At 40.4% G+C, this 26,219-nt stretch overlaps 1 protein-coding gene across 9 annotated transcripts in view; it reads left to right on the plus strand.

Moving 5' to 3' along the window:
* LOC119724484 (protein scribble homolog) overlaps window positions 1-26,219 on the plus strand; it is an 81,196-nt gene that overhangs the window by 43,261 nt on the left and 11,716 nt on the right. For 4 of the 9 annotated variants that reach the window (XM_038195555.1, XM_038195562.1, XM_038195560.1 and 1 more), the window contains 15 exons: window positions 1,327-1,422; window positions 3,005-3,097; window positions 3,834-3,914; window positions 4,501-4,627; window positions 10,123-10,304; window positions 11,978-12,154; window positions 12,385-12,501; window positions 14,377-14,439; window positions 14,998-15,246; window positions 16,299-16,355; window positions 17,072-17,086; window positions 18,406-18,549; window positions 20,054-20,218; window positions 21,348-21,482; window positions 24,141-24,407. In XM_038195555.1, the coding sequence (XP_038051483.1) occupies window positions 1,327-1,422; window positions 3,005-3,097; window positions 3,834-3,914; window positions 4,501-4,627; window positions 10,123-10,304; window positions 11,978-12,154; window positions 12,385-12,501; window positions 14,377-14,439; window positions 14,998-15,246; window positions 16,299-16,355; window positions 17,072-17,086; window positions 18,406-18,549; window positions 20,054-20,218; window positions 21,348-21,482; window positions 24,141-24,407 (1,968 nt within the window). The remainder of the gene's footprint in view (window positions 1-1,326; window positions 1,423-3,004; window positions 3,098-3,833; window positions 3,915-4,500; window positions 4,628-10,122; window positions 10,305-11,977; window positions 12,155-12,384; window positions 12,502-14,376; window positions 14,440-14,997; window positions 15,247-16,298; window positions 16,356-17,071; window positions 17,087-18,405; window positions 18,550-20,053; window positions 20,219-21,347; window positions 21,483-24,140; window positions 24,408-26,219) is intronic. The other 5 variants (XM_038195558.1, XM_038195556.1, XM_038195561.1 and 2 more) reach the window with 5 other exon arrangements.

Below are 26,219 nucleotides of genomic sequence, written 5' to 3' on the forward strand. Positions count from 1 at the left end.
AGCACAGTCACAGTGACTCGTAATGCACCAGACTCCCCACACATAGACTCTTGATATGCACTGGCTAGCACCTGCACATACACTCATTTAGGTACATGTACTGCATCTCACTTAACTTCAAAGTTAATGGTTTCTTTATTCCTGTCATAGAGTGAATGTATATCAAATCATTAGGTTATAGGGCCTACTGATTGTGTTGCTACATTCCACTATATTAAATACAGCATACTTCATACTTGAATTAGTAAACAAAGGTTATGATCTATTTGCGGTCGTGCCTGTGTACTGTGACAGGAATTGATAGTAACATGGAGTGGAAGCTTAGAAGAAAACAAACGTGCAAATCTCTTTCATCACTTAAATAATTATTGTCGGTATACCAAAAATAACACAGTAGACATACTACGTTGACTTGGTCATGCATACATTTTGAAGTATCAATAGTCTAGATGACTTTGTTGATGTTTACAATGTACGTCATGAATCCAACAATGTAGGTACTGTGATATGTGGATGTGGTGTTGAATGGTTCCATCCTTATCTAATGTGACCATGGCATATTCAGTGGTGGTTGGCTGGTTGGATGTGGGGCGTCACATTTTTGGACATGATAAGGAAGCATTACATAATGAATGCGCCATTGAGGGAAAAACCACATGTGTTTCAAACCATAGAAATCGAACATAGTTTTCTATATTGTGCCAATAAGTCAAAAGATTAACATTCATATTTTGAGGGGCATGTACAAGGCATGTCATGTAAAGTACATGTTCAGGCATTTATAGTGCTTTACTGGTGACTGTTGTGGTGTTTCTTCCTCTGCAATCACCCGGCATGTATGTAGTAGTAAACAGTAATCACATTTACAGTGCACAATGTTATTTCATGACATTTCATTGTGTCGTGTTTGTGTTGAAGAAATTACTCATCTTTAATAGGAAGAACTTGCACAAAATATTAGAAATAAGTAAATAAGCAATTTCAGTGATTGATTTGTAAACATGTATATCTCCCCCATACCTGCTTATGACTAACTGTTGACTTTGTGTTGATTGGCTGTTCAGCATATTTTGTTTATTATTTTGTTCTTAAGTTGTTCAAACAGTATGAAATTAATTTGAATTTTTGTTTACATGTCGCTATACTGTCTAAGTCAGTATCTTTCAAGGTGCTTAAAAATCCCCAATCCTGCTATTTTTTTGTTGAAATGATTTCTGTTAGAAGGTTTACTAAAAAAAAAGCTATAATTTCATGACTAACATTCATTCCGCCATGGCTTCCCTCCCCCGTTCCCCTTTGCCCCTTTCCAACTTTGATGACATACAGCCGGCTGCAATCCCTGATGATAGTGAACAGAACAAGGTGCAAGACAGGCCGGGTGTCAAGTTTGCACCTGAGCCTAAAGTCCGACTGGTGCAAGAGGTTAGTCTGGTGCCCAGCTTTCTGTTCTTCTCTGGCCATAGCTGTAGTGTATGTTGTGACAAAACATTCAGAGGTAGATGGCTTCTATGGCGTAGTTTTCATGTTTGTAAAAGTGAACCTCATGTAATCATCAGACGCAATGGATAATGGGAGCAAGCTTGTCATATCTGTGTCAGCTTATAGAATATGACTCTTGGGTATTCAGATTACAAGATTAGGTTGATTAGTCACCAAGTAGAAGACAAGAATAATGACCAGATGAAAATAATCCACGCTGGTTTCAAACCAGAATGTACCTTATTTACATTCATTCAGCTTTGCAGTGGAAGTTTTATGACATATTTATTAAAGTATAAAAGAATTTGGTGTGAAAAAAGTAAAAGTGGCACATAACAAAGCCACTTGAATCATGTCAATTTATTGAATAAAAGGTAGTTAGTATCAAAGCGTATAGTGACCCAAATGAAATCATCTGACATTTATGCATCAGGTCATCTTAAAATATACCCATTAAAACCATGAGTACAATGCTGCTGCTATTCTCTACCAAGCATCCTGATTCCTGTAATGTTATCACTTCTTAGATCCATAGGTTCTTTAAGCCAGCCATGATTCCAAACTGTGCATTTTGCTTTCTTTTGGTGTGTTGCTTCTTTATTTTTAGCTTGTGTTGTTCCATATTTGAGTTCAGACTTAGAGAAATGCTACGTTTCATGCAATGTATTATTCACTAACTGCATACTTGTTAATGCTTCATTTGTAACCTGGATCCAATTTTCGGTTTCAAATTTATGAAATTTTGCAGAGTAATCTTCAGAAGCAGTTGTATTATTCTTGATGATTCAGAAATTTTGCTGGACGATTTTAATATTTTAAAAATGCTCATGAAAAATAGAATGAAGGCAAATCAATCTGTTGAAAATTTAAAGAAAAAAAATTTGTCTTTAGATTGAATCTGGACTGCTTTTTAGCTTTGGAAACATTGGGAAGGTAATATTGCAAATGCCAAGGTGAAATACATGAGGATTTCAGAGAAGCATTTGGCGGTTTCTGTGTGATAGTGATTGATTGGATCCAATATCTGCTGTATTAATATTCATCTGTCATTTAGTTCAGAGAATTCTTAGTGGAGACATTCATTTCAATATTAACCCCTATGCCATTCATGAATTCTCATCCTCCATTCTTGTAATTCAAGTTTATTCCATTCTTGTAACTACAATTATGAAGTCTAAATTTTCAGAATTTGCATGCAAAAAAAATACAGCAGCAAGTTACACAGGTGACTGAAACCAAGTCCACTTTCATTGGTTGGAATATTTGGCACTCTGTGAATGTTCCAATGGAGAACACACACATGATCAAAGGAGACAAATGTTGGGAGTTGGAGGCTGTTTCTTGCTGTGGAAGCACTCGTTACATGTGAGAGTGGCTTGTCCTATTTGGAACATGATGCCAAGGCTCCTGGGGAGTGTTCCCAATGTTCCTTTAAGTTGTCTGGCTTGCTTCCAAGCCAGCAGACCCAGGTTGAAGTGATATGTTAAACAGTGTCAGTCAACACATCATGTGTCTATCTCTGCAGAAAATCTCTGTCAAGTTGTGTAAGGATTCCAATGGTCTAGGGTTCAGCATCGCTGGAGGCAAAGGCTCTACTCCCTTCAAGGGCTCAGATAATGTAAGTTGCAATTTATCATTGATAACAAATACATTTACAATGTATAACTAACAACAAATGGCTTCATTTGCCTCCGCACAATGTGTCACATACTATTAATACCGTTAAGTCATGCCAGGATCCTTTTTAACAACATGTGGGTATAAATACATGTAAGGCAACTTAATCTAGTGGCATTCAAAAACCAATGTTAAATGCTTTTCTCATAAGTGGGGACAATCAATTCTGATAAGGTTTCTTACTATAAGGCAGGTGCACCACAGCTGTGTGTTGACGTTTGAATCTACATTCTGAAAAACAAAATTGAGAAAACCCACTGGACTGCAACATACGTGTACCAAGCTTGCTTGACTTCCATTACATTGGTTCTCATTTGAAATCTCTTCAGATATGACATCTATCTAGGTTAAGTTAGTTTCCCATTCATTATTAGACATAGGCATTTGCCTGTGGTCTCCTCAAATTATACACAGTTGGGATCACTGGCTCCGCTCCCACCACAGCCCGTCTTTCCAGTGCTGCTGCTGTCGGTTCGGTGGTGTCACACCCTGACCATTCTCGGATGTTGTCCACCCAGCACATCTTTGGCCGGCCCACCCTTTTTCTTTTTTTTTAAGAATTCCATCTCCCCAAAATTCTTACAATTTTGACTGCATGTTGTCTTTAGATAGAAAAGAAAAGGTCATACATGTATAACAGTTGATTAGACTCACACTCATGTTGTTGTGTTTGCCAGGCCATCTTCATCTCCAGGATAACAGAAGGAGGTGCTGCAGACCGCATCGGTGTACTGCAAGTAGGAGATAAGGTCCTGGAGGTAAGACAATGGCACCATCATCCAATAATATCACTCCTTTAAGTCATGTGATCTGCATGAGAACTGTTTACTCCATGATGGTAGGACTATTAAAATAGAAAACACTCAGAACCCATCTAGTGGGCATGGTAATTCTTGTGATTATCATCAGCCTGCCATATCTCAACATTCAACAGCAAAACTTGAAAAAGAAATGTCATTGTTATTTAGCACTTTGTCTAAATTTTCTTGAAGCTTAAAGCATAACTTGAGGAATAACTTCAGTGGGTGTTGAGTGATATTTCTTCTACAGAGTGCAACATAAAACAATGGCTTCAGTCTTAATACCTCGTTCTTATATGAAAACTTTTGTCGTAGGCCAAAAAAAATAGTCTCCGGTTTCTGGTATGGAGCTTGCCCCAAAAGTGGTGCGGTGACGCAGGTTTTTTCCCCCTACTTTTTTTTCCTTCAAATGTTGGCTGATGTTGCAGATGATGTTGCAGATGATGCTTCGATCCCCTTATATGCTGTGATACATAATTTTCCTATACAGCATTTGAATGTTTGTTTTTTTAAAGAAGACTTTGATGTTTTTATTTCTGTCTAGATTAATGGTTTAGATATGGAGCATGCCAGACATGACCAAGCAGTGGCGCTACTCACAAGCACCAAAGTCATCTCAATGATTGTATTCCGAGAGTCTATGGAGGTTGAGCATCATGAGCCTATAGTCAGTAAGTCAATGCAGTCATCATATCACCATAGCTAGTGTCTCTATGTCTCTAATGATTGTATTCCGAGAGTCTATGGAGGTTGAGCATCATGAGCCTATAGTCAGTAAGTCAATGCAGTCATGTCACCATAGCTAGTGTCTCTATGTCTCTAATGATTGTATTCCGAGAGTCTATGGAGGTTGAGCATCATGAGCCTATAGTCAGTAAGTCAATGCAGTCATCATATCACCATAGCTAGTGTCTCTATGTCTCTAATGATTGTATTCTGAGAGTGTATGGAGGTTGAGCATCATGAGCCTATAGTCAGTAAGTCAATGCAGTCATCATATCACCATAGCTAGTGTCTCTATGTCTCTAATGATTGTATTCCGAGAGTCTATGGAGGTTGAGCATCATGAGCCTATAGTCAGTAAGTCAATGCAGTCATCATATCACCATAGCTAGTGTCTCTATGTCTCTAATGATTGTATTCCGAGAGTCTATGGAGGTTGAGCATCATGAGCCTATAGTCAGTAAGTTAATGCAGTCATCATATCACCATAGCTAGTGTCTCTATGTCTCTAATGATTGTATTCCGAGAGTCTATGGAGGTTGAGCATCATGAGCCTATAGTCAGTAAGTTAATGCAGTCATCATATCACCATAGCTAGTGTCTCTATGTCTCTAATGATTGTATTCCGAGAGTCTACGGAGGTTGAGCATCATGAGCCTATAGTCAGTAAGTTAATGCAGTCATCATATCACCATAGCTAGTGTCTCTATGTCTCTAATGATTGTATTCCGAGAGTCTATGGAGGTTGAGCATCATGAGCCTATAGTCAGTAAGTCAATGCAGTCATCATATCACCATAGCTAGTGTCTCTATGTCTCTAATGATTGTATTCCGAGAGTCTATGGAGGTTGAGCATCATGAGTCTATAGTCAGTAAGTCAATGCAGTCATCATATCACCATAGCTAGTGTCTCTATGTCTCTAATGATTGTATTCCGAGAGTCTATGGAGGTTGAGCATCATGAGTCTATAGTCAGTAAGTCAATGCAGTCATCATATCACCATAGCTAGTGTCTCTATGTCTCTAATGATTGTATTCTAAAAGTGTATGGAGGTTGAGCATCATGAGCCTATAGTCAGTAAGTCAATGCAGTCATCATATCACCATAGCTAGTGTCTCTATGTCTCTAATGATTGTATTCTGAGAGTGTATGGAGGTTGAGCATCATGAGCCTATAGTCAGTAAGTTAATGCAGTCATCATATCACCATAGCTAGTGTCTCTATGTCTCTAATGATTGTATTCTGAGAGTGTATGGAGGTTGAGCATCATGAGCCTATAGTCAGTAAGTCAATGCAGTCATCATATCACCATAGCTAGTGTCTCTATGTCTCTAATGATTGTATTCTGAGAGTGTATGGAGGTTGAGCATCATGAGCCTATAGTCAGTAAGTTAATGCAGTCATCATATCACCATAGCTAGTGTCTCTATGTCTCTAATGATTGTATTCTGAGAGTGTATGGAGGTTGAGCATCATGAGCCTATAGTCAGTAAGTTAATGCAGTCATCATATCACCATAGCTAGTGTCTCTATGTCTCTAATGATTGTATTCTGAGAGTGTATGGAGGTTGAGCATCATGAGCCGAATGTCGGACACTTCGCCCCATTTCCACGTCGCCCCATGTCACTTCGCCCCTAACCACTTCGCCCCAACCCCACTTCGCCCCATTCCTACATCGCCCCATCTCCGCTTCGCCCCATTCCCACTTCGCCCCATTCCCACTTCGCCCCATCCCCACTTCGCCCCATCCCCACTTCGCCCCAGCCGTTACATGTAAAAAAAAAATCTCATCTATTTTTTTGGCTTAAAAAAACAATTTCAACAGATTCACTAATTGCTAACCAACGGAAAGAATTAGCCCATCACTAAAATGAACAAATCATAACCAACCTCTCAAGCTAGGCTCTGCACTACCGAGAAAAAAGCTTGAAGTAAAAGATCCAACTTTGTTCCCAACCCGGCTATATACCAACCCGTCTCCCACTTATCTGAGAACGACAATACCTTTGACATCCTAATTTCACTCTTGGAGGAACCAATCTCATCTAAATGAAGTTGTAAGCCACGTCACATATCAGACAAATTTTGACGGAACATTTTCCTCAAGGCAGTGAGTTCCTTTTAACTCACTGACCCATCTACGGATTCTTTTGAATCCAGCGGCTATGATGATTTTATTCACAAGCCAATAGGAGAGGCGTCTCTGAATGGGATAGAGCCATCATTTCTCTCATCTGTGTCTCGAGCACCTCATCAGAGAGTTTGTATTTTTCCTAAGTTTCTAGAATTGGGAGCATTTATTATCTGGGGTCTTTGGCAGTTTATTTGGTCTGCACCCCTAGCCTTCACCTTTTTCATACTACATGGGGCGAAGTGGGGATGGGGCGAAGTGGGGATGGGGCGAAGCGGGGATGGGGCGAAGCGGGGATGGGGCGAAGTGGGGATGGGGCGAAGCGGAGATGGGGCGATGTGGGGATGGGGCGAAGTGTAGATGGGGCGAAGTGGTTAGGGGCGAAGTGACATGGGGCGACGTGGAAATGGGGCGAAGCGTCCGACACCCCATGAGCCTATAGTCAGTAAGTCAATGCAGTCATCATATGACCATAGCTAGTGTCTCTATGTCTCTAATGATTGTATTCCGAGAGTCTATGGAGGTTGAGCATCATGAGCCTATAGTCAGTAAGTCAATGCAGTCATCATATCACCATAGCTAGTGTCTCTATGTCTCTAATGATTGTATTCTGAGAGTCTATGGAGGTTGAGCATCATGAGCCTATAGTCAGTAAGTCAATGCAGTCATCATATCACCATAGCTAGTGTCTCTATGTCTCTAAAGATTGTATTCTGAGAGTGTATGGAGGTTGAGCATCATGAGTCTATAGTCAGTAAGTCAATGCAGTCATCATATCACCATAGCTAGTGTCTCTATGTCTCTAATGATTGTATTCTGAGAGTCTATGGAGGTTGAGCATCATGAGCCTATAGTCAGTAAGTCAATGCAGTCATCATATCAGCATAGCTAGTGTCTCTATGTCTCTAATGATTGTATTCTGAGAGTGTATGGAGGTTGAGCATCATGAGCCTATAGTCAGTAAGTCAATGCAGTCATCATGTCACCATAGCTAGTGCCTCTATTCGTCTAGGACTTTACTGTAGTCTTGAAGAGATTTTAATGCATCATATTTGGTTCTGAACAGTTTGTTTCATTTTACCAAAAAATCCCTTCCATTTGAATTTTCTTTCATACTGTGAAAAACCCTGTATACATTTTTAAAATTTTATGTAATATGTTAAAAACACTTGAAACTTAAATTTCTTGCAGTAACAGCATCAGTTTTGGTCACAATTTCTTTCTTTTCAGACAAAGGATACTGCCCAAAAGTTTTCACATTTTTATATTTTTACTGCCAAAATTTTTCACATTTTTTACATTTCCTTCTATTTTTAGTAATCATTTATGTATGATAGAGTAACACATCAACCATCATGCATGTAAAACACAAGCCATATTTGGGTTCTTATATTTTATCCTATATATCTATATATATAAGAGAGAGTTTAACTCGGCCTCCGAGACGATGTTTGCTCATGAAAGGATCCGAGAACGCGAGCTCCCGCGGCGCCAAAATCGCTCCACGTCCGTGGAAAAATGCGGAGGGTGTCTTCCGCCGGGTCGGACACTTCGGGTCGTCCTGATTTTCCCGTACGGACCGGCGATCCGTTTCGTCGATTTTTCGTGACTGCTTTTTGCGCAGGAATTTGCCGTCATGTGCGCTTTCACGTTGACTGCCTGTCCGCCCCCTGTGCTGGCTTTTTCTGCGTGTCTAGACTGTGCGAGGTCAGCGGCTTTGACGTAGGGGTTGCGTTTACGTGTTCTACTTGGCTGTTTAGCAAAAGTGTTCACCAAACGTTAGTATGGGGTGACCTTGGTAAAATATTTTTTGTCCATGGTGCGTGGCCACCAAGTGTCCCTATTCTTTCATATGCTTCGCTTGCCGCCCCTGTGCCGAGTGCAACGAATACTCAGAAGGACTACACATTAGTATGCCTAGCGCGGTCTGACCCAATCGAAAGTCTACACTGCGTGGTACTTCCCGGCTATGCGTAAAACCGTCACTGGCAACGCGTACTGCAGCCTGCTCCACACCCTGGAAACGAGGTTGAGTCTACGGTGCTCGCTATTTGAAGCACAAGCATGTGACGTCGCGTGATAGAGTGCTGTTGCTTCCATAATGTGTTTACAGCTCCATGCTTCCACTAGCTCTATGCTTCCACCAAGGCTGAGCGTTGTGAGTTCGCTGCACGTCACAGTCAGTGTCGCGTTATAATTTCGGGGGCCTGTTTGGGATCAACGAAGGGTCGATGCATTGCTTCAAATATTGCGATCTTGAACGCAGTCACAAAAAAATCGACAAAACGGATCGCCGGTCCGTACGGAAAAATTAGGACGACCTGAAGTGCTTGATTTGGCGGAAGAAATTCTCCGTATTTTTCTATGGACGTGGAGCCATTTTGGCGTCGCGGGAGACCGCGGTCTCGGAACCTTTCAGGAGCGAACATTTCTCGGAGGCCGAATAAAACTTGCTCTTATAAAGATGGTTGACCAACTTGAATAAAAGTTGAATCGACTTTTTCCTCGCAGCAGTCTCGCAAATTGTAAGAAGTTCAAGTTTACGTTTGTTGAAGAGTCCAATACTGAAACTTAATTATGACCTTCCTCCATCATTCACACCGTTTGTAATTTTATGGTAACTAACACTCAACATTTCCATTGCAAATGACAACTTCACGTTTGATTACATTACGATATATTGTCAAAACTGTACACTCAGCCTTCGCCTGTGTACTACGGTAACCTTTTCACTACGTTCTCCCGGCAATGCTACTGCCTCACAAAATGCCAATTCAACAGACCAACGGGAACATTTACAGACAGTTATCAGGGTACATAATTATCATGTGCGTAAATCGGTGGGGAAGACAAGAGGGGGACCCCCCCCCCCCCACATTTTAAAGCGGGGACATTGTTTGGTCCCCCCCCCCCACACTTTTTCTTCCCCGAATAAAAATTGTAGCCTACTATAATGATTCCATTGCTCAGAATACCGTGTAGCTGATTCAATTACCCCAAGCTCGAAAATGATGTTTAAAAGATGATCTTTTGCTGCCTCAGATCACACCACAAAAATTGTTTTTCTATAACTGCATGTCTCCTCAATGATCCCCCATTTACATTCATGACATTTAACTGCCCACATTTTCATCCCCAACACTACGCCCTACCCGATCTATGATCGGGTAAATCAGCTTGTTTATCATAATACACCCAAATAATACTGCTAAGTGTAGTCACTAAACAATCCTGAAAGCTTTAATTTCAACATTCCTCAAACTGTATGCTATTCAAATGCAAGTAACCCTTACTGTTTGGTATCCTATAGAACATGAGCCTCCTGAGTACTACGATCAGCATGCTGATGGCTACACCAATCATGTAGAACCAGTAGTAGAGGATATCCGATTGGTGCGGACAGGTGGCCCACTGGGGCTTAGTATCGTCGGTGGTATCGATCACTCCAGTCATCCATTCGGTGGTAGTCAACCTGGTGTTTATATCTCTAAGGTAATTAATTGGAGGATTGCTACTGCGGTGATATATGGGGTTAGTGTAGAGGGGGAGATATCACTCTGTCGTAACATATATATTTGCTGTACTCTGGATATTACTGTACCACAAAGTGACGTATTGTGTGCACAAAGTCTATGGGCTCCTTGCGCGAACATGCAAAATAAAAAGTAAAGTAAAGTCTGTCACGAGCCGATGTGGTCCATCGCGCCAACGTTTATCTCCAGTTTCAGGAGCATGAAACGACTGAGAATATTTCTATTCCACCTGGATGGGATGCCGGTCCATCACAGGTTACTATCCAGCTAATGCTGGTACCCATTTATACTCCTGGGTGGAGAGAGGCAAGTGGGGTGAAGTGGCTTGCCCAAGGACACAACATATGGCCAGCAGCTGGATTTGAACCCCTGACCCTCTGATCATGAGTCACAAACCCTAACCACTAGGCCACACTACCCCACATGTGTGAACATGAGAAGTTTTTTTTTTACCACGTTCGAGCGTCGAGAGCCCTGTGGACAGGACACTCCTTGTGCGCGTACTGTCTAGTATGCATGACTCATTTTATTCTGAATGTACACAAAGCCATAGCATCTTGGCATGAGTGTCGGGCATCGTCGGTGCTGCCTTCAAATGTCACTCTAAGCGGTCTCCTCCCTAACTGTCCCTTTCTTACCATTGAGGGGGTACTTGTGCACGGAGCAGATAGATGATACCTCGCTTCGTTTGTAAAACTATTGTATTGATCACTTCATGCTGCAACTTAGGATATGATGTGCAGCAAGCTATGCTGGAGTATCATTGGTGGGATCAACCTCTTTAGTCATTTGTTGAGTAGTAGCCACCCAATAGGTAAATTACAAAGATAATTGGATTTAGGATTACTGTTGAAATAGTTGATGATATTTCTACTGATAATAGACAGGGGTAATTCCAACGTTATGAAAGGAAATGTAATGTCCCTGATAGAGCCAATTTAAGCATGATATTTAATTGACGATTCAGAGTAATGATCCACAACGCCTAGTCTGTAATCTCCTTGACCATTACAAGATGATGGCTGTATTAGTTTCAAAAAGACATTTTAGGTTGATTCAAAAGCTCTTAAACAGCCTGTCTCTGATATTACATAATGCTGGAATTGTCAAAGGAAAGACTGTGACAATCTAGGGGTCAGCATGGATCATTCTTGTCATCTGACTGGCAGTGGGCCTCCACCATTGATAGGAACTCTGTGTACAAACAGTACATGGTGCTTTGTGATCACTATGGAGAGCTCTAGTGGGAGTAATTCATTGCGTATGCGTTCTAGTGCGTGCATGTAAAATACGCACAACAAATTTGATTCTCAGCATGTACAAACCCCAAATGTCTTCACATGAGCATCAGGCGCTGTCGGCATGTCACTCCCAGTGGTCTGTCCTATCTCTCCCTTGATAACGATTGATGGGGTGCTTGCCCATGCAGTCAATCCTGGATCGGAGACTTATAACTGGTAAAGGTTACACAATTCAAGTCTTGTACAAAGGATGCCATTTACGCTAGATGTACCCATCTCTATATGGGTACAGCATGCCGCACTACTCATTGACCATTATATACACTAAGCCCTCATAGTTATCTGGAAAAACCGAAAAATGATTTCTTCTGCACTCACTATTTTATTTTAGATCGTTCCGAATGGATCAGCAGCTAGGACGAATCTGTGTGTTGGAGATCGCATTATTAGAGTGAATGGTATTGAGATGAAGCATGCTACACATCAAGAGGCTGTGACTGCGTTATTGTCTAATGCTCATGAGATCCTACTCAGGGTTAGTCATGATCCACCACCAAAGGGACTACAGGTAAGAACTGTCTACATATTGCTTGTTGGGTGGGAATCTGCATTTAAGAGGTAAACGTTTAGCACGTTAAGTTTAGATAATTAAACATTGAGCAAACATCAAAGGTTGTGGCCTGGCCCAGTACTGCAGTCTTTCTTCACATAACACGACTCTCCAATTACCTAGGAAATAACTGACCTACATATTGACTTGATTGTTTAAGAATGGTTCTTATCTCCCGTTGTTGATAGGAAATCATGATCATCAAGGCCCCAGGAGAGAAATTAGGCATCAGCATCCGAGGGGGTAACAAGGGTCACCCAGGGAACCCACTGGACAAGAATGATGAGGGTATATTCATATCAAAGGTGGGTAGCAATGGGTTACTGGGTATCAACATTGGAGGGAGTAACAAGGGTCACCCAGGGAACCCACTGGACAAGAATGATGAGGGTATATTCATATCAAAGGTGGGTAGCAATGGGTTACTGGGTATCAACATTGGAGGGGGGAACAAGGGTCACCCAGGGAACCCACTGGACAAGAATGATGAGGGTATATTCATATCAAAGGTGGGTTGCAATGGGTTACTGGGTATCAACATTGGAGGGGGGAACAAGGGTCACCCAGGGAACCCACCGGACAAGAGTGATGAGGGTATATTCATATCAAAGGTGGGTTGCAATGGGTTACTGGGTATCAGTGTTGGATGGGGTAACAAGGGTCACCCAGGGAACCCACTGGACAAGAATGATGAGGGTATATTCATATCAAAGGTGGGTAGCAATGGGTTACTGGGTATCAACATTGGAGGGGGTAACAAGGGTCACCCAGGGAACCCACCGGACAAGAGTGATGAGGGTATATTCATATCAAAAGTGGGTTGCAATGGGTCACTGGGTATCAGTGTTGGATGGGGTAACAAGGGTCACCCAGGGAACCCACTGGACAAGAATGATGAAGGTATATTCATATGAAAGGTGTGTAGCAATGGGTTACTGGGTATCAGTGTTGGATGGGGTAACAAGGGTCACCCAGGGAACCCACCGGACAAGAGTGATGAGAGTATATTCATATCAAAGGTGGGTTGCAATGGGTCACTGGGTATCAGTGTTGGATGGGGTAACAAGGGTCACCCAGGGAACCCACTGGACAAGAATGATGAAGGTATATTCATATCAAAGGTGGGTAGCAATGGGTTACTGGGTATCAACATTGGAGGGGGTAACAAGGGTCACCCAGGGAACCCACTGGACAAGAATGATGAGGGTATATTCATATCAAAGGTGGGTAGCAATGGGTTACTGGGTATCAACATTGGAGGGGGTAACAAGGGTCACCCAGGGAACCCACTGGACAAGAATGATGAGAGTATATTCATATCAAAGGTGGGTAGCAATGGGTTACTGGGTATCAACATTGGAGGGGGTAACAAGGGTCACCCAGGGAACCCACCGGACAAGAATGATGAGGGTATATTCATATCAAAGGTGGGTAGCAATGGGTTACTGGGTATCACTGTTGGATGGGGTAACAAGGGTCACCCAGGGAACCCACTGGACAAGAATGATGAGGGTATATTCATATCAAAGGTGGGTTGCAATGGGTTACTGGGTATCAACATTGGAGGGGGTAACAAGGGTCACCCAGGGAACCAAATGGACAAGAATGATGAGGGTATATTCATATCAAAAGTGGGTAGCAATGGGTTACTGGGTATTGACATTGGAGGGGGTAACAAGGGTCACCCAGGGAACCCACTGGACAAAACTGATGAGGGTATATTCATATCAAAGGTGGGTTGCAATGGGTTACTGGGTATCAGTGTTGAATTGGGTAACAAGGGTCACCCAGGGAACCCACTGGACAAGAATGATGAGGGTATATTCATATCAAAGGTGGGTAGCAATGGGTTACTGGGTATCGACGTTGGAGGGGGTAACAAGGGTCACCCAGGGAACCCACTGGACAAGAATGATGAGGGTATATTCATATCAAAGGTGGGTAGCAATGGGTTACTGGGTATCGACATTGGAGGGGGTAACAAGGGTCACCCAGGGAACCCACTGGACAAGAATGATGAGGGTATATTCATATCAAAGGTGGGTAGCAATGGGTTACTGGGTATCGACATTGGAGGGGGTAACAAGGGTCACCCAGGGAACCCACTGGATGATAAGGTTTATTTATAGCAATGGTTAGAAACATCTGATGATTGATCTGATTGCCTTTTTGTTCTGAAGGTTAATGAAATTGGAGCAGCTTCTCGTGATGGAAGGTTACACATTGGGATGAGAATATTGGAGGTAAGATTGGGTTGAAAACAGTCAAAACAATCAAGATTTTGTAAGTTTCCAGACGTTGAGTTCAGTTAGTGTTTTTTGCAATCTGAATATGAGAGACGAGACAGTATGTGGCTTTGGTCACACGCATTGCAGTATTGACGTGCCTCTTACATCTGCAATGTATCCATGTATAAAGTTATCAATGGTTGTTAGATCTTGTTGAATACGGTAGGCTTCACCCATAAAAGTGTGAGGTAGATACGAGTCTGGCAGGATATGGGTAATGGAAGCAGGAATGAGATCTTCAAGATTTTTCAGGATTTTAGTATTTTAAAAAAATCCCTACCGAAGTTTGGAATTCCTGAAATGTTACCATAAAAGTGTCATTAAATATAAAGGTTTATGGAGAACAAAATAAATGGATACTTTATGGGGAACCTTTAGGTAAATACAAACATACATGTATATATCATAGACCCTGTTTTGCGGTGGTCCCCAAACTCTGCCAATTATTTTGTGGAAGGAAATACAATGTCAGGATTTATTGGATCTACTCAATCTTGTGCATACTTTGTATAGGTGAATGGTCAAAGCATGCTAGGTGCCAGACATGGGGATGCAGTGCGTGCATTGAGGAGTGCTGGTGATCGTATTCAGTTGTTTGTATGTGATGGCTATGACCACAGTGAAGTCGCATTCTGGCAAGCACGGCCTGGTGTGGTTGGTAACCCACTACAAAACTATGACAGTAACAAGAGAACCAGCCAAGAGAGTATATCCTCCATTGACAGGGAAATGACAACTGAGGAACTCAATAGGCTGAATGAGGTAGGTTCAAACTTTGAACTTTGACCTTGGTGTTGCATACAGACTCATGTCATTCATGAGGAGTGGTTTGACTGTGATGCACCATTAATGTTAGCTAATGTTTTAGATCAAGGTGATGGATTACCCTCAATATAATTCTTGAAGATAAATGTGAGGCATTCTGGTAAAATGAGACAGCACTGGGCGAAGGGTGAAATCAGGGTTTGAGGATATTAGAAAGAGACTCAAATTCCCCTTGCAATAGTGTTTGTTGCCCTTCAATCAGACGTTCCGTTGACAAGTTATTGCTGTCTAGAGTTCAAAGTTATCAACATGTCAACAAATTGAATACTGAGAAAAAGGCCTTTAAAGTTTTGAAGTTTGTAGAATGTTGGGAGTTGTGAGCTGCAGTCTAATTCCATGACAAGTTGCACAAATTTCAGTTTGCAGTGCATGAATATTACTTTATTACAACATTTAACAGCTGTAAAGAAGAAGTGATTTTGATATTAAAGTATGAGGTTGTGTTACCATGCTGAAGGTCATTCATTATTAATCAGCACATAATTACATGTACCGGTACGTTCTAATTGATAATCTAACAATGCATCTTGGCATTTCACTAATGGCATGGATTTTGGACCACACCCTTCTTGCCAACCACATCTACATCTCTCCATCTTGTATAATCTTTTCCTATATTCTGTTGCTAAACCTGTCTTTTCTGTCTTCAACTTAACTGCATTTATTCTGAATTTCTCTTATTTCCTTTATTTGTTCCCTTGTCTTGTCTTCAATTTGGCACACATTTCCTTGTGAACATCTTTGTCCACAAATTGTGACTTTCAATTGTTTCTCTGTTTCTGTGTGTTATCTACCTCATTCCTGTTCTCACCTTGTCTCTTGCTTACATCTTTGCTGTCTTGTATTTGTTTCCTTCTCATCATGTCTTGTTTTGTCATTGTTTTCCGTCTACCTCTTGTTCTGTCCTTGACAATCATTGATTCGTCTGTCACTGTGTTTGTCACCCTGTTTGTCACCATCCAACTGCATGCTGTCCATCTTGATCACAGGAGAGTCAATACCAACAAGAATCGGAGCAATGGGAGAAGGAAGAACTTGTCAAACTGGTAAGATCTCTCTCTTACAATCACCGTTTCATTTCTGCAAATCCTTATTTTGTTGTTCAGTGTTGAAATTGGGGTGTATTTATAAAGAAATTTAGTGGGTTTTTTAACTTTATTTTTTTTGGTTTAATATACCTGATGTGTGGTGCTAATTCTTAGGTTGATGAAATGTTCTGGCATGATTTTTTACTGAAATAATGTATTAAGATATGTTAATGTATGTTTTAGTTTAGTATTTTCCCCCATTTTTACTGATATTTTATTAGCTTTTATTTATCCTTTGGTGGTGGTTCCTAGTCACTGCAAAGACATTTTTTGACAAACTATCATAACTTTTGGAAAATGGGTGCTTTCTACAACATTCTTTGCATTTGTTTTCCTAAACTTCTTGAGCCTCCCTTTTTTAATCAAACAGAACTGTAGAACTGTTTTTCTTTGATCCTCACAACCTTCCTTGCCTACCACGTGAAGCACTTATCCAAACCAGCCTGAAATCAGGGACGCTGGAGGGAAGATACCCACACAGTCTCATTTTGTTCAGATTGTAGCAGCTCCTTTTTGCTGTGAATTGACTCCTTTGTGCAACAAATTGTGTAGTTAACAATGTGTATAGCATCATTTCTTTCTGGTAGTGGCTTTTTGAGTTGTACTTATTTTCCTTTTATTCCTAAACTATTATTTCTGTTGTTACTTTCATTTCATTTCACTCATCCATGAAGGATTTGGCAATGAAGGTAACCTACTTTTCATTCAGCAAACTGTCATTTCCCCTCACTAATCTCTAGCTGCTGTGCTAGTAATATACACACACATTAACACTAACATTCTTTAACACTTATGCTTAGGCCTTTGGTCAGTCTTATTCATTTTTATCAGATTGAGTCCTGACTCCCAACTTCGCATAAATGTTTAGAGTGAAGCAATTTCATTAGGGTTACAGTGAATGTCAGTATACAAATAACGAATGTTTGTGAGTGCGATGGTAAGAATAATTTCATGAGGTGACAGATTGAATGTTCTATTCCACGAGGCGAAGCCGAGTGGAATAGAACATTCAATCTGTCACCGAATGAAATTATTCTTTCCATCGCACGAACGTAAAACATTCGTTATTTGTTTTATACAACACCTGAATAAATTCTCGTCATTTGATTGGTAAATTATAAACTACAATTTATTTTTGATTTTAAAGATGTTGAACTACCCCTACACGAAAATGTTTGAACCCAACGATGTAGCCCTGGCTCTTTGGAACAATGCGCGCTGCGCTGAACGCGCACACCAGCATGCATTTTGCACGCAAATACCGCGTCATGGAACAAGCGCAAAGTGAAACGGTATAACGCATGGGTATAACGCATGGTCGCACCGTGCATTATACCGAATAATAATATGTCACGTGATCCACAATTCACCAATCAGATGACGGGGATTTATTCAGGTGTTGTATAAAATGGAATAACAATTGACCATTCTTGATGTTGACTTGGCTTTTATTTTGTGTTTAGTATGAACCAACTCGGAAGGTTAACGTGAGATATAAACGAAACAAGCTGGTTCCCAGTAGCTCCATACATGTACATGTATATTCTAGCCTTTGAAGGGGACCGGTCATTTAGGTTGAGAAGTTTAGAAGCAAGTGGACTTATCTCACTGATGTGCTATGTTCTTATCACCCATGGACACTGAAGGATAACTGTGTACCATAGAGGGCCTTGCAGTAACCCAAACGTTTTGCATTTTACTGGAGTGAAGAACTTCTGCATAGAAAGCTATATCCAATCCTATATGAAGAATTGGAAGGCAAATAGATGATATGTGGGCATAATTAATAATAGGAAACTATAAGAATGATTAACGGACAGATGACAGTAGTGTCCTAGAAATCTTTCATGGTCAGGTCACATTCAATCAGGAAAACTCTACCAGAAATAGATTTGGCATAAAACTTCTAAAATGACACCTAATACTACCCAATGTGAAAAGCTTTCTAAAATGCTCATCATTTGTATTGCATAATTTGCAGAAATCTCATATTTTTAACATCTTGTAGGAGGCGATGAGATTACAGAGGGAGGAAGCAACCAGGCAACTCATGTCAGAAGAAAGCAGTACCAATGATAACCCAATGCAGAGAGCCACCATGAGAACACTGGAGGATATTGAACCTCCACCCCCTGTGGCAGTGGAAGAGCTGGTAGGGCAATTCACTATCAAAGTGTTACGCAATAGCGAGCGAGGTCACTGCACTTAATGCCACACACTTGACAACTGATGCAGCCAGTGGTGCAGCATGTGTATTCAAAGCAAAGTAAAATCATTCAGAAAATTGGTCAATAAATGCTACTTGACGATGGTCAACTGCAGACTGTAATCATTACAAAGCAACGTCATACGTGTGGATTCTTTCCAATTTCCTATGGAAACAACCCAAAGCTGCTCAAAAGAAAACACAAGTCCGCAGTGAGTGGCCACCATGCTTGCATTGGCGTAATCCCGTTGCTGTGCCAACAACCAGTTTCGGCAGATCTTACGTAATCACTTTGACAGGGAATGGCAAAATCACAATCATTTAGGGCCATTCTCTTCAGTGAAATTGTTCCTTTTCTGTTAAGGAAGATTTTTGCAGTATAGTCAAGTAAAGTGTAGCTTTCTTTTTATCAAGAAAATAAGATTACATTAGGCCAGTTGATTTCTTTTTTTAGAATAGAACTTTCATAGAATCACAGTTTTCTTTTTCTTAACAAAAGAAGATAAAAACTTTTTTGTGGTAATGTGTGCATGGTTGCATGTTTGTTTCTGTACCAGAGCCTGTTACTGTGTACAAGGTTAGCCGTCATGCATGTGCAGTTTGTTGTATTGTTATGTATGCTGTTTCAGAAGTATAATTTCCAATGCATCACATTCATGTGACTCGGCACTGCATCATGATTTACTTTACAATACGATCAGGATTGCCTATTTACCTCATTTTGGGAATCACAACTCTCTCAAAATTATTGTCAAAAGGGTGTATACAGCCAGTGCATAGTCCAGTGTGCTGTAATATATGTCAGTTTTAACAAGTCTGTTTTGCTGTAGTGTCATGTAATGTAGCCTCGGGTGAAGTCATTTGTTAAAATCTATTCTCATTCAGCCATGATTCTGTTTAGAATTGTCTGCAGATTTCCAGGCAAAAAAAAGGAAAATTTGAATAAAATCCATTTGTGACTTTTAGCAGTGAATCACAGTTATGAAATTATCTGAAATCACTGTTTTCACAGATGAATTTGCCCTGATCTATCACATACTATATGCTTCATAGAATTCAGTACTCCTATAAAGAATTATTGAAGAGTTTGTCTTCAGAATTGTTTGAGGCACTGCTTGAAATCTTTTTTTCCCAGAACTGCATCATAGTTGATATCTTTCTCACTGTAATAGATTAATGTATTGCTTCATATTCCATGCAGATCCATTCCCTCTCCACCAGCCAGTCCGTACATTACATGTACAAGTCATGGAAATTCAGTTATCAAAATTTGTGAGACGATATCTTAAAACCAGGGAGATTATTAGTGCAATTTTGTCAGCTTCTCCTTGCTATGGGTAGGCGGGAAAAGTTATTACATATGTAATTCTTTTTTCAAAACAGTTGTAAACTCAATCCAACATCTACATGTATCTTGAGATTTGCGATTGTGTTTCTGTCTTATATTCAGGTGCAGCCGAATCTGACGCCCCAAACTGAATCCCTTCCTTCACCCCCAGTCATTGCTAATAACTACAACAATCCTGAAGCTGAGGAAGATCTACCCCCTCCCCCTCCATTGACTAGTCCTCCTCCATTCAGCCCACCTCCACTCAGCCCTCCTGCCGAGGATAAGGTAGGTATCGTGGTCAATTTACTAGAAAATACTCCTCCTCGTTGACAGTAGTAGTGAAATAACTTGCTAAAGAAGCACACACAATAGCACCATAGCACTGCATGGTCTTGCGTGCTTGGGGAATATTCAGGGACTTCCATTTCAAAAATCAACAAAATCCTAGGTGGTTAGAACTTCTTCCGGGACACATAATGGCCTTTCACACTGCAATCTGCAATCTCCTTGTACGACCCGGGAGATTTCGGGAAGCCCTATCTCACTAACAAGAATCCAACATGGCTTCTACACGGTTCCCATGCTGTACATGGGTAAAATCCAACCAGTAGAAAGTCCAAAATGTACAGCTGAGCTGTATACAAACTGATGTAAGTATGAACGGTATACCCTGCCTTCCCATGTTCGATGTGACCCGGGTAAGCTGACAGCAATTCATGAAAGGTGAAATTGTGTTAAAGGAAATAATCTGATTTTGAGCTTGAGAAAAGGTTACACTCGAGGACAGCTATCTCTTGTTTACCACTTTGCGCAGTTCATTAAAAGAAAAAAAAAATTTTTTTTTGATGGGGGGGGGGGGGGTCTGTTATAACACTTTGATTTGACAAAATGTTGGAGTGTTTGTATTCAACGAAGTCAGACTTGAGTTAACATAGACAGATGGGCTTTCAGATGCATCAGAGTACATCTCTACAAGTGTAGAAACCTAACCTAAACAAATATTGTCTTAACATTATGTTTTTTAAACATGCCTAACTAACTCCTTGCATGCCATAACTTATAACCAAAAAAACCCACTGCATGTTGACTGATTGGAGGCAAGACCACGCAATTTATTGAGGTTACACAGAATCTTTGTGTACAAAAAAAATTAAATTGAAATAAAAAATTGTAAAATTAATTTGGCATTTAGAATTTTAGTTAATGTAGAGTTCAAAATAATTTGTGTACAAAAGACAAATTAGAGAAAAGAATTTTTTGAATTGCATGGTCTGCAGAAAACGAATGCACATTCCTCGCTTGCCTAACTCTAGTTTCCCTCAGCTACACTCCCTTCTATTGTTTCTCCTGTCCAAAACAACTGCACGCTCTCTCTCTTTTCTTTGCTTATCTACACCACCTCTTGCCGGCACAGCCTAAGAAATCGGGTCCCCCTGTGGCCCCCCGGCCTGCAGCTAAGGAGCAGGTTGGTAGGACCAAGCTAGTCTCTACCTCCAGCACTACCACAAGCCGTTCCTCTAGTACATCTAGCCCACCTACATCACCCCAGGTAACAATATGCCAAGAACAAAGCCTTTCCCTTCGTCCCTTCGGCTCCTGTTTTAGCCCTATATATTTTATTTTCTTGCTAAACCCATTCCTTAAACTGTGTTTTTCTTTTTGGCTGTTGCATTGCCCAATTGCTGCATCATAAGCAGGGTCTCAAATAACATGTTGAACCATTGTGCTACAATTCTGAAGTTAAACAAATATTATTTGCAGTAATTAGTGATAATTAGAGAGCTATGGCGTAGTACTTGAAAATACTCCCCCTCCTCAAACTTTTAATTACAATATTCTTGACCTAAGGAATGGTCCTAGGCATTTTACAGTCAAATGTCTCCCTAATGATCAATGTCTCCCGAATGTGAAATAATTGACTATAAAGTGTCCCCTTAGGTGCCACTTGATGTTGTTAATGAACGCCAAGCTGATATGCCAGCCATGGTCATGGCTCAATCAGATCAATACAGATGACTTCATAACCTATGTGTACAAATGTGTAACATGCATGGTGAATGGCGGTCATGTGCCCATGATCTGTAAGATGTTTGTTGGTGATGTACTTGAGCCATTGCTCAGGTCATCTTCACAGTATCTGCATAATCATGACCGTAAGATTAGTGAGTTAATGCTCTACTACTTGAATGTGGTCATGTTATAAGATTATTTGTGGTATTGAGTGTTTAAACATACCACTTATTTGTAAGTGGCTCAACAGTCGGCTTCTGTAGTATGTCCTTATAAATTGTACTGACTATATGGCAATGGTGACCGAGGGTTGCACAAATGGCAAGGTGTGTGTACAGGTACATGTACTGGTACCTGTCATCACATCATCATATTCTTTTATACAGCCAATTGTAACTAGCAAACAAAAACATTGCAAGCAGTTCACTTCAGTTTTGCTAACAGTCTGTAAAGATTGTTGTTTTGGATTTAGCTGTTAGGAAATCATTTCAAACTATAATTTTGAATCTTTCAAGAATTCTGCCTGTTGTGTTCAATAAATATATGCTTCACATTTTTGGTAAAAATTAGAGGTCACAAACAATAGATTTACATGTAGTTTTATTGTTAAACATGAAAATGATCATCAACTGTCAAATAAGTAATGAAACATCAATACGCAAACTTATTTCTTTATGGTTTGTTATGGTTCAAATGTTCAGTCAACGACACAATTGCGGAAATGTTGTGCTTCCCACCACTGCATGTGATATCATTCCACCACTCAGCCTGACATTGCATGTCTTGTTGACACACTTCATACTCCACACACAATATCATCCAACTTCTTTTTCTTTAATGAACTCATAAATCATGGTTAGATTTAGCCATTTTTAAATTTGCTCTAATATCAAATGTATGCTATGTGTATTGTAGCCAAATGGCAGAACACAGAAAAGTTAGTTAAATCCACATGTACACATGTAATTTTATTCTTAAAATGTGTACAGTGTTCATTCAGTAAAGAAGTTTCATTAATGGTTTAAATGCTATAAAAGTGTGCTTTTTACATCTATTAAACTGTAGAATATTGTTGATATTGCATTGGGCCGAACTGATGCAAATGATTACTGATAAATGTTTAATATCAGTGTTGCGTGCCACCAGATTCTTCATAATGAGTGCTTTAGGCCAAAAAAAAAAAAGTCTCCGGTTTCTGGTATGGAGCTTGCCCAAAAAGTGGTGCGGCGACGCGGCTTTTTGTTTTTTTACCTGATCTTTTTGCTTCATATGTGTGCTGATGACTGCAAATGGTGCCCGACTAAACTTAGTGCAAATACATGGGAGTCCAGAGAGGCCACATAAAGCTTATTCTCGACCATAACCCAATCTAAAAACACGTTAAAATTGTGCAGCAGCAGGATTCCAGTCAAACCAGTGAGTTTGGCGGTTTTGAAACATCATCTTTCATTGAAAAAAAAACGTTTTCATTTTGCCGACGCGCATGGCTACGCGCGCGCATACCAGAAACCGGAGACTTTTTTTTTTTTGGCCTTAGGGTAAATTTTTTATTTGAAAAGAGGGTAATAAGGCCTTCACTTTTTGAACCATCACTCAAAACTTCAACAACTTTTACAAACGAGGAAGCTATGTGCTGAAGACCTCCATGTTGAAGTGCAATGTGGCACTGATCCTCTGACCTGCTACTATATTGCATTCCTATCAATCTGCAAACTCGGACAACTTTAGTAAGCTCACACATCTGCAATAGTAAGGAGGATGTGCATTCAAATTAACTTAGGGAGGTAACACACTGAGTATACAGTGTTTAAAACGTCGGTGAAGGGCAAAACCTAATGTGATTTATATCACCCCGACGCAAAATTCCATCTTATAATAACTTAGTACTGTTCACATGTACATGTACTGGATTGTATCAGCTTTTAGAGTATCTACTGATTTTGTACCTGGTATATTTTGGCAGTCTCTTTGTCTATTTTAATTCAGGGTGTATTGCTTTGTTTCCCTCATAAAACAATGATATGTATTGGGATACATGTGACTTCATGAAGATTAAGAAAATGTTCTTAATCTTTGCTTTCTCATTTGCGGAGTGTTCATTACATGACTTTCTCTATTCGTTTTTTTCCTGCAATGCTTTATTAACCCCCTGATTTCCATTTCCATACTTGATGCATACCCATCAAACCGGATACAGCCAGTCAAAAAGGTGCCCCCTCCTGTCGCCCCCAAACCTCCCAAATGGGATGACAGAGACCCATCACCGCCCCCCACCCTGCCCCCGACAGAGGAAGAACGAGAAGAGATGGAGAAGTTAAGACTTGCAAAGCAAGCCAGGAAGGAAGCATTGAGAGTAGCGCGTCTGTCTGCTGGTAGTATGTCCAGTCGCTCCTCAGGCACGGCCAGCCCTGTCTTATCTCCTGAGATTATATCACCAGTCTTATCTCCACTCAATGCAACCAAGGTGCACATTGCTGGATCACTTGTACCGTTGTTGGTGATTGGAAGATGCTGTTCATTACTTGATGTTTTTATCCCTTGATGTTGGGTGTTGTCTTCTTAAGTTGCATGCTTCTTGCTTTCAGTGGTATTGACTTTTCTCCAACGCAGACCATATCGTTTCTGCTGAGCAACAATCATGCATGGTCTGCAGGTGTTTGTCAGAGTAATTCCTATGATATCCAATGCAGCTGGTGCTTCTTGTCAATATTTTGTTGGTCAACCTTTATAGGTATCAGCAGTTCACATATTTTGCTAAGATTTTTGATTGTTGTGAACTTGATTATGTTGGTTCTCTATTAATTTTTGGTTCAAGGATATATTTCAAGAGTTGCTATATTGGTGTTTTTGTTGTTTTGGTTGATTTTTGTCTGATTTTGTTGTTGATGTTGCTGTGCAGAAACTTGTTTGTTACTATTAAATATTTTCTCTTTGTTTTGAACGTTGATTTTATGGTTGTGAATTTTCAGTGCATGTCAATGTGTTGATACTGTTGAAGGCTTGTTCAGAATAATTCATGATTATTTTCAACATTGTTTGTGTAAAGAGCCTTTGAATTGGTGTGTGTTTTGTTTTTTCCCCCAAAGGTTGTTAAACTTTTGATCTTGGTACAACAATGTTGTAAGATCCAGGCAATTCCGGTGCCAGTATGAATACTTGAAGACTTCAGGCTACTGTGGTGTGCCTGGCCAATTGAGTCCATGGAAGCCAACACAAATATTGATCTAAGTCTAGTATATCACATTGAAAAGTGGGATAGCTAGTACGCTAAAGCTGCTGTGCAGCTAAATTTTTCAATAGCATTAAACAGATTCAAATTTTTGAATAAAACAGCATGAAGTCCACAAGCTTTTTTTATATGGAGCGCACACAGTTACACTGGTTCCATGGCCCAAAACAGTAGTCATTTACAGGCTTTGCCCTCATATTGTACATGTACCTGATTTGGTTTATGAAAAAGATGTTTGGGTTGACTTCAAGTTATAGTTTAATTGAAGATCAAAAGTTTTTCAACCAATCCATTGGTGAATATTGTTCATGTACATGTATACTATCGGTGACCAGAGATTGTTGAGTTTGAATGTGAGTGACTTTTGCTTTTTATTTCTGGGGAAACTGTGTCACATCATGTTGCGTTAGTTGGATTCCTTTTTGCATTGCGACATATTATTGTGTTTTGTAATAATTGGCTTGACGTTCTCTCTGTACTCCATGTAAAGTAACTTTGACATCAGGAAACAGTATACAAATATAACATGGTTTGAGGGTGGACAGTTGATATTCGCTCCCCGAGGTATTGGAGGTTGACAAACTAGTTCCCGAAGCGAAGTTTGTCAACTTCCAATACCGAGGGGAGCTAATATCGGCTGTCCACCCGAAATAAACCATGTTATATTTGTTTTACTACCTGTATACCTCATACATATTCAGTGCCACATTTTTTTTTTTTCCGTTGCAGTATGCACCTCAAATTTTTTTTGGAAAAACTTCAGTTCACCAAAAGAATCGTATTGCTCAACTTCACTAGTTCTGTTCGTTTACAATACAGTGCAGCTGTAAATACAGTAGTTTGTGAACAACATTCTTTTGTACAGGAGGCATCTTTATTGTCCATAAATATTCTCTAGTTCAGCATCATTGAGCTCGGGAAAATAACGCGCCGTGCAACCATCTCTTCGTGTGTAGCTCTTTTGGGCGATGTTTGCGGGTGCGTACTACACCCATGCGACAGTTCCACGATTGCTTTATAAAGCGCATGCGTAGTAGACTGTCGCTC

This window comes from Patiria miniata, unplaced genomic scaffold (genome assembly GCF_015706575.1).
Source record: "Patiria miniata isolate m_02_andy unplaced genomic scaffold, ASM1570657v1 HiC_scaffold_18, whole genome shotgun sequence".
Taxonomy (NCBI): Eukaryota; Metazoa; Echinodermata; class Asteroidea; order Valvatida; family Asterinidae; genus Patiria; species Patiria miniata.